This window comes from Sinocyclocheilus anshuiensis, unplaced genomic scaffold (assembly GCF_001515605.1).
Source record: "Sinocyclocheilus anshuiensis isolate Anshui unplaced genomic scaffold, SAMN03320099.WGS_v1.1 scaffold537, whole genome shotgun sequence".
Lineage (NCBI taxonomy): Eukaryota > Metazoa > Chordata > Actinopteri > Cypriniformes > Cyprinidae > Sinocyclocheilus > Sinocyclocheilus anshuiensis.
In genome coordinates this window covers 5,855-15,448 of record NW_015539854.1, presented here as the reverse complement: position 1 = coordinate 15,448, position 9,594 = coordinate 5,855, and the positions used below count along the sequence as shown (strand labels likewise).

Below are 9,594 nucleotides of genomic sequence, written 5' to 3'. Positions count from 1 at the left end.
CAACATTACTGCTTTTGCTGTACTTTGGATCAAATAAATGCAGGCTTGGTGAGCAGAAGAGACTTCTTTATAAAACATAAAAAATCTTACTGTTATATAGATTACAGAAATGTTATATATATATATATATATATATATATATATATATAAAACATTTCTGTCCCCCTCACTTCTGAAATGATGGCTACGCCCCTGGTTTGAGGCCATTTCGCGATTTCAATCATCATACAGTAGCCTAACCACCAGCATCAGCCACCTCTTCATCTCATCGGAGACATGTGATGCAGCACTAAACGGTCTCTCGCTGTCGGTGCTTCGTGCTTGTAATGATTTCTGCGTCTTTCTCTAATAGTTTTAAACACTGCCGACATGTTTGCTGCATTAGTGCATGCCTCTATTTGATCGCGGTAGTCATTGTTCGGTACATATTATTCGGCCTTTTCGCTTATTTGGCTGAACACCGAAAGAGATTTTTTTGCTATTTTCGGCCGAATAATTTCAGTTGCCGAAAATTCGGTGCATCCCTACAGCTAATCAAGTCCTTCAGGCTTATTTGAAAACTACATGGTTTGTGTGTTGGAGCAGGGCTGGAAATAAACTCTGCAGGGCTGCGGCCCTCCAAGGACTACGAGTTTGGCACGTCTGCACTACGCTATTGGTATTATGTGTTACTAGGTCCTTTTTTTTTTTTGGAACATTTATTTGTTCCTAATAACAAAATCTATTGGGAAAGCTGACATTTGATTTCCTGTTCACTAGGGTCTAAATACTTTTAAACAGTGACACATACATTTTCTATAAATGACACTGAAACAGTGTGTATTGTTAAAAACGCTTGACTTGATTTGACATGACTGTAGGAAACACTGCCAGAAAATACAATTTCAAACTTTCAAGTTTTACCTCAGGCGTGAAACAAGCTCCTTTTCCTCCATCAGGAAATCAAGCAGAACCTTACTGGCGTAGTAATATGCTTTTTCGATTTGCTCCACATACGCTCTCTCTTTAAGCGTGTAGAGAACCTCTTTGGCATCTGGACAGGTTACATCACGACCGCACTCTCGCACAACATTCAGATACTTGCCTGAATTCCAGCTGGCATTATAATCATTAGCAATTTTAGAAATTTTAACATTTTTACCATTGACAGCTGCCTTCTACTGATGCCTAAAATGCTGTCTAATTACATTCGGAACTGAGCTAATGTTTCATAAATGAAAATATCTCACCTGTGTTTAAAATCTTATCTGCCATTTTTTTAAGGAATGATGGGATCCTGTGCTGGACGATAGTGTATCTCTGATCCCAGTATTTGTCATTATAATCCTCTTGAATCTTCTCTTTTTGCAGCTCCTGCTCCTCAACCATGAATTCACTATTTAAAAAAAACAGTACTTGAGGAAGAGTGTTACACACACACACACACACACACACACACACACACACACACACACATACATATACATATGTTCAGAAGTTTAGGATCAATAAGAATAGTCATGTATATTGTAACACTTTATATTTTGAATAAACACAATTCACAGTTCATTTATCAAAGAATCCTAAACAAATGATCACAGGTCCCAAAAGATATTACGCAGCACAACTGTTTCCAACATTGATTATAAATCAGCATATTAGAATGATTTCTGAAGGATCATATGACACTGAAGACTGGAATAATGATGCTGAAAATTCAGCTTTGCTTCACAGGAATAAATTAAAGGAATTAAAGTATATTAAAATAAAAACTGTTATTTTAAATTGCAATAATATTTCCAAAAATTACAGTTTTTTTGCGAATGCAGCCTTGATGACCATAAGAAACTTCGTTAAAAAATATAAAAAATCTAACTGATCCCAAACTTTTGAATGGCTATAATCAAACACAGCTGGACTCAAATGAAGGTGTAGACCCATCTCAAGGATGATCAGAAGAAATGGACAGCACCTGAGTTAATATATATATGAAATATAAATTAAATACAAATTTTAGCTTAATAATGTCCTCTAATGTTTCTGAAAATACTCAATATGTTATGTATATAATATGTTTAAGGGTAATTCATACTGAAAAGCAAACTATATTATTAACAGACTAAAAAATTCAAATTTGAAAAAAAAAACTAATTTAAAAAGCATTCACAAGAGGATACTGACAGCCCTGTAGGTCCGTGGTCACATTCTACCTGTATGGGTCTTTAATGATGCCCCTATAGATCCACTTCTCAAGTATTTCATAGTAGGGGACGCTGGCTGCTTTGGTCAGATAGAGGCAGAGCTCTTGAGCCTGGCTGTCTCCGGTGTAATTGAAGGTACGATCATGAAGCAGGCTGAGGGTCGAGCCGCCCATACACTCACCCTTATCAACAGAAGTGGCTACATGAAAGAGACGAAGGAGAAAGCGCATTAGCATGAGCATGTCAACAGTGTCTGCGCTATGTGCGGCCGAAGTGAACCCCCCGAAACACGATTTCTACCAAGGCCCCATTTAGAAATACAAATGTTTGCTACAAACAGTAAAACATGCTAGAAACATGCCATCACATGCCAGCATTGCGTTAACAACATGCTAGAAACATGCTAACACCATGATAAATCATACTAGCAGCAACATGCTCAGAAATGTTAGAAACGTACTAGAAACAACGTTAAAATGTTAATGTACTAAAGCATGCTAACAACATTAAAACATTATTAACTTGTTAGAAACATCGTAAAACATGCTGCCACCATACTAAAATATGACAGAAACATGTTAACAATTTTGCAACATTCCAAAACATTTTAGTTTTAGAAACAGGTTAGTAACATGCTAATTCATCCTAACGTTGTGCAAAAACATGTTCATAATACATTATATTTGCTAGAATCACTAGAAATGCTGGAGACATTAGCAACATGCTAACAATGTGACAAAAACATGGTAAAACATGCTAGCAATATTCTATCAAAATCTTAAATCATGCCATCAATGCCTAGCTAGCTGTCTAGATGCTTTTAATATTACATCTGTGTAACCATCAGTGAAACTTTAAAATCTTAATTAAACTTTCAGATAAGGCTTTGTAAAGCCAATTTGCAACAAATAAAGGTAAAGAATTAAGAACCAGCTATCAATAAACATGAAAAATATACTTTGACTCAAAGTGTATTTTTACATGCAAAAACTGTAAAAAATTAACTCATTACGCCTGTTGACACTTCCAAAATACTAAGTGCTATTACAGTAACTAGAGATGCACCGATTGCAATTTTCTTGGCTGATTCCGATTTTTTGTTAGTGTGATCTGCCGATACCGGTTTTTGCCGATTCCGATTTTCTTTCTAAGAACTATAATTGACAGCATATACAAACAAAAATCTACTTTTCTTCAACACAAAGTTTTATTTTAATAAAAAAAAACACAAGTAAAAAGTCAGTAATAAATAAGAACAAATAAAAAAAACTGCAAACAACAGCATGAATAAATGCAATAGAATAAAGAGAGCTATGAAGCTAAGTTTTTCAGGTTAAGTAAGTTTTTATTCAGGTAAGAAATACTACAGAAATTAAAGTAATCAAATGTAAAATAACACATCCAGTGAAGTAGTCTTCATGGTAAAAATTAAATACAGATTAATGCTTACCATTAAAGTTATAAAACGTATTCATTCAAGAGCAGAAAGTGATTTTCTTTGTCTTTTGTTCTTTGATTAACTTGACAGACAGCAGTAGGAATATTGGACTGCGGTCCCTTTAAGAGATTATCCACGGACCCAATATAACGAATGAGACCTGTGTGAGAGAGAAGGGGTCGTCGGAGAGATGAGAGCGAGAATGCGCGGCTGACGTTATTGCCTGTGCCGCTGGTAACAAAACGGATCGGCCCGGAATCGGAAAGAAGTGAGACTGACCAGTCACCGATCCAGGCCGATCATGAGGAAAATCGGCCGATTCCGATCCCTGGCCGATCGATCGGTGCATCTCTAACAGTAACCACATGTGTTGAGAGCTTTACCAATGGAGGCCAGGATTTCCATGGTGCGCATGGTGGGCTGTATGTAGAACCAGAGCTTCTGCAGAGAGAGCGTGCCCTGTCTGTGGAGATGCTCCAGCTGTGTCACCAGGATGAGATATTCCTTCATCAGAGTCCTTATGGCTGCAGTCAAGGCATGATTCACCTGACCGTACTCAAATGACGACTTCTCTTCTGTGAAGCTGGACACAGAATATGCAAATTAATTGCAAGTAGTTTATATGAGTCTCAGATGACGTGAGCAAGCCATGCAAAATTTGAACATGAAATATCAATGCGTTTCATAAAATTATTGAAATGGGTCACATGACGATGCTAAAAATAACATTATTGTGTGCATTTGGTGTAATGCAATGTGTTTACGCGGTTAAAGGGATCATAAAACACTTTTTTTTTTTCACATACCGTACATTATTGTTGCTACTCTCTGCACCGCCTTTCTGAAACGCGTCGAGTTTTACAAAGCTCATCGTTCTGAAATACGCGGTGTGCTCTGATTGGCCAGCTATCCAGTGCGTTGTGATTGGCCGAATACCTCGAGCATGTGACGGAAATGTTGCGCCCCTTACCATATTCGAAAACACACAGCGTCTCCACGAAATGGCGGTGACGGCAACAATACTACAGTGAGAGTAAAAGTTACGCCTTCTTTCTTTGTGTGAACATTTGGGCAGTGTTATGCAAATCTTTCAACACAGTGATGTAGATATGTGGGGGCGTGTTTAAATGAAGCGTTTTAGGAAGCGTGGACGAGTCTTAACTTTTATGAAGAATATCTCTTTGAGTTTGACTTTAGTCTTTGCAATTTTATGGATCTTATCAACTCAAAATACAGAGGAAAACTTGAAATGGCATCATATGACCCCTTTTATAAAAACCCTCTGACATTATTAACAAAACTGATTTAATATTGCAACCAGGGTTTAAAATTAACACCGCCGACCCACCAGATGCAGATGAAAAATCAACCGTGGCAGGTTACACATATCAAATCATTAGCCAATTTGGCAGGTTATGAGTCATAAATGATGTCCTCCAACCAGGAACCTCCAACATTAGCAAAACAAAAATGTCTTTAAAAGATCAAACACATTGCTTATTTGTATGCGTGCACATACACAAGCTAAAAGCTCCACTCATCTTCAGTCCATTAACCATTAAGCATTTTAACTTAATATCCATATATGAAAAAATGCTACCATTATTATTATTGTTTGTTGTTATTATTAATCACAGAAAATGTAGTTTTTATTTCTATTTAATTTGATCTTTACGGCATCCGCAAACAAGTCATAAAACGTACGTTCAATGATTCAGAATCACATAATTAATAATAAATCAATTTAAATGTAAGATGTGATTTTGATCATCTGGATTATTTCTGAAATTCTGAAAGGTTGGCAACTTAAACATTTTAGTCAAAGTGGCGGGTGAGTGAAAAACGTAATTTCAAACTGTGGTAATGTAAACAAGGGACTAAAATAAATATTAAAGGTCATATTGTTCACTGACCGTGTGATAGTGGAGTAACAGGATGCCACCGGTAATATCCGGTTGACCAGCTCTTTGATGGACATGTCGAGGGAAGGATCCACTATGAAGGAGCGGCTCTGTCTGCCGAGCACAGGCTGAGCTGTGACGTCTCTTCCATCTACACCAATCAGCACGTACAGCAGGTCCTCCACCAGAGCTTGTTCCTGTGCAGCCAGTGGCATTGTACCTGTAAATACACGTTAAAGTCCCCATGAAATCAAAACTGACCATTCATTTTTTTTAATGTAATTTTACAGTGTTTATTATAAATGATTTGTCCATGCAAATCTACTTAATGCACATGATACATAAAGTATTGGTGTTTCTTCATCACCTCTCATCAAATTACTAATAACTTACTTCACCACTGTAACGATTCCCTACTCATCAAAGGCTCTGATTTTGGAAAGCCATGTCACATACCAACAGCCACCACGGGATCTCCCACAGGAGTTGGGCTAGTGATGAAATTCCCAATCAGCGCAGGCCGGTCATACACCCAGTTTGGAAACACAGGGTTCGGCTGAGTGGGGTTCTTCTTGTTATGTCGGTCTCTCAGCATTTTACGGATGACCTCAGAAGACTGTAAGGGAAAACAAAATCATTGTAAACTCATGCAATATCCAGAAATCAGGATCGGCTGATTCTGACTCATGTTTATTAATGAATGCAAAAAATAACAGTGTACAATGTGTTCCAAATTATTTTGCAAGTGACATTTTAGTAGGGTTTCAGTAAAATAAACATTCAGATACCAGATTTTTTCCCCCCCAAAGAATATGTTTGCTTGTTTTTTTTCTCATATCTATTTAGATATTTATTATCAATCTCAGACGGGTTTGTTACATATTCTGCCAGGTCTTCTTAGGTAAATGAAAACCCTACTTAGAGAGGTTGTTTCACATTATTAGGTAAGTCACAGTTCTCATGCAATATGGGGAGGAAGAAAGATCTTTCTGAAGATGAAAAGTCTTGCGAAAGGCACTGAAGGATCTAAGGACTCTTTGTAGCATCCTGTGTGTGTTGCTTCAAGAAAGCAACCATACATTTGTGTTGTGTTGTTTTACTTTCTTTTCTATTAATTTATTATTCGTTCATTTATAATCATTTAATCATTTTATTATTCAATTTAATCATATAATTATTAAAACCATTTATTTACTAATTTTATTGATTCATTTATTGATTATCTGGCATGAAGGCATGATCTAAAAGCATTGAAAAAAGAAAAAAATTATTCTCATTTGATGATTGTAATATTCTGAAAAAATATAATTTTATAAGATTTAAAAAAGAAAAAATGCTTGTTTTTGGTTTTGCATTTCAATTACTAAATTAAACAGAGGACTAACAGCGGCATCACTTTTAGTCATCACATAGGCACACCACATTGGGACAAACAGTGCTGTGCGTAAAGGGAAGTAAATATTGTAATAGCATACCACTCACAACAAGGGTGTTCCCTACATTTAAGATCCATTTTAAACAGTTGCTTAAGGCAAACCAGACCTGTGATCACTTTTGTACATGATGCTTTATCCCTTTGCATATGGTGTATTTGCAATTGGTATACTGTCACAAGTTGTCTTTGTTTGTACTAAATGCCTAGGGACTATGGATGTAAATTAGCAATGTTGCTATAAATATTTAAATGTTGTATTTCATACTGATGTTCATCAATGTGCATTGTCCCTATTAAATCAACAAAAAAACAGATTAATATCACTTTGTTTCCTTATACTACCTGAGGCGCATTGGAGCTGGCCGTGACATTTCCCAGCTTTTTCCGCAATTCCTCCAGTTCTTGCATGGACATTTTGCCACTGGTTGCAGGAATGCAGTACGACGTGGCGGTGCTGGATGCTGCATTTGCAGACATTTCTGATCTCTCCTTTGCATTCTGCTGCAGGAACTTCAAAGTCTGAAGAATACAAGCAAAAAGAAAAAAATGAAGACACTGACAAATGTATGAGTTTAGGGGGAAATTATGTTAACATCTTGTGTGGAAATGAATAATGAGTTTCATTAAACCTACTTTTTTTATCCTCAGTGAATTTGGAAAGCAGATACACCAGTGGATCGAGGTTGTGTGCATTCTTTGACTTCAACTCGTCGTATTTCCTCAAGAAGTCTTCAGGAGTTTTGGAGTGTTCTGCCATTTTGACCTGCAAGACATGGTCAATTAGTCTCCTGCATTCACAATACATGTAACAGAAGATAATTCATGTTCACCTTAGCACTGTGTGCAGATACTGTAGTGGTCACATAAGGAGTCCTGTTCTTCTGCAGTAAATCAATATAAACCTCAGCACCATCTCCTCCTCGGACATTAAGAAGCCCGAGAAGTTCATTAACATCATGATGAATCCTGAATTCACTCACGACTTCAGATGAAATCAGAAAGCGCCACCATTGAGCAACGAGAGCAAGCTCCTTGAATGAATAAATACATCAACAAACGACACTAGATCTAGATCACTGAATTTACTGACAGATGACCGCCAAAACCATGAATATTTAGTACGCCCTAGTGAAAATTAATAAGCGGGGATTTGTTATTATTTATGTACAGCTAACCATCGGCCCATTTGCGTTTACACATGTTGCATGATAAAATAAAACGTCTTGTTTACCTATAATTATTATAGAATATGTTATTTTACCTAGTATGAGTCTAATTAATCCGTCTGAATAACACCTACAGCATGTGTTGATAAAACACTAAGGAAATTGACAACGTCACAATAATAGGAAGTCAGAAACTGTCTTTTGTAGAAATAGAATTTGTAAATGTCCGCCAAAATGCTTATATTTCAAAATAAAAGTATTTTAAAGGGGTCATATGATGCTTTTTTAAAAGATAATTATTTTGTGTATTTGGTGTAACAGAATATGTTGACATGCTTTAATGTTCAAATACTGTACATTATTGTAGGTCCTCTATGCCCCGCCTCTCTCAAACGCTTAGTTTTCTACAAAGTCCCTCCTTCCGACAAGTACAGTCTGCTCTGATTGGCCAGCTGACCCAGTGCATTGTGATTGGCCGAACACCGCAAGCAAAAAAACGTCGGAAATGTAACGCCCCTTACCATAATCGCGAGCTTCATCTTTCAAAATAAATATAACGACAGAGCCCGAAAGGGGAACAGAGTCGCGTGACAGGCACAGTGATGAAGCTGGTATGTGTTTGTGATGTGACCCCTCGCGCGCTCTCTCTCTCTCTCTCGCGCTCTCTCTCTCTCTCTCTCTCTCTCTCTCTCTCTCTCTCTGTTGCATGCTGGGAGTCGGTGAGGGTGGTGGTGGTAAGAGCTACTGTGTGAGTGGTGAGAGTTTCTAAATCTTGCTTTATCCTATTTACTGTTTCCTTTCTTTCCAGAAAATACATGGTTTAGAAAGTAATTTGTAAAATAGTTGTATATTGGTGATTGTGTGGCAGAATGGCGTCTCTTGATGAGACGCCGCCATTATCACTCCGTAATGGTTTCAGGTGCGTTCCTGAGGATAATGCTACAGTGGAGGATGTCTTAATTGCAGTTGGTGGTCAGATTGGTCATGCGAATATTGTATCGGCATCACGAATTAATCAGGCTGCTGTTGTTTTTTTGAAGGAACAAAATTTAGTTAATCGTTTGGTAGTAACTGGCCTTACTGTTAAAGATGCTTTTGTGCAACTTTCACCGCTGTATACATCGACAACGAAAGTAACAGTTTCAAATATCCCGCCTTTCGTTTCCAATGACGTTTTGTAAAGTGAGTTAGCGCGATTTGGAAAAGTTGTTAGTCCCTTTAAAACTGTTGCGCTTGGATGTAAACATCCGGCTCTGAAGCATGTTGCGTCTTTCAGACGGTACGTTTACATGGTGCTAGAATCACCCGAGAATACACTGTATATAAATTTCCGTGTGAAACACGAGGGAAGGTTATATATGGTGTATGCAACTACTGGCAGCATAAGATGTTTCGAGTGTGGAGACATCGGACACAAGCGCCTTACGTGTCCACATAAGAAAACGGGTGCGGTGAACGCAGGATCAGAGGATGA

The 9,594-nt window shown here is 37.5% G+C and overlaps 1 protein-coding gene across 1 annotated transcript in view; it reads right to left on the bottom strand.

Moving 5' to 3' along the window:
- The window catches only part of LOC107684770 (gamma-tubulin complex component 2-like), a 16,762-nt gene extending 8,788 nt beyond the window's left edge, over positions 1–7,974 (bottom strand). Inside the window, exons 1-9 of the mRNA XM_016481128.1 lie at positions 7,785–7,974; positions 7,588–7,717; positions 7,297–7,473; positions 5,976–6,135; positions 5,532–5,739; positions 4,002–4,201; positions 2,190–2,379; positions 1,230–1,375; positions 904–1,084 (exon numbers count right to left, since the gene is read on the bottom strand). Coding sequence (XP_016336614.1) covers positions 904–1,084; positions 1,230–1,375; positions 2,190–2,379; positions 4,002–4,201; positions 5,532–5,739; positions 5,976–6,135; positions 7,297–7,473; positions 7,588–7,647 — 1,322 coding nt within the window. The 5' untranslated portion in view covers positions 7,648–7,717; positions 7,785–7,974. The remainder of the gene's footprint in view (positions 1–903; positions 1,085–1,229; positions 1,376–2,189; positions 2,380–4,001; positions 4,202–5,531; positions 5,740–5,975; positions 6,136–7,296; positions 7,474–7,587; positions 7,718–7,784) is intronic.
- Positions 7,975–9,594: the final 1,620 nt, after the last annotated feature.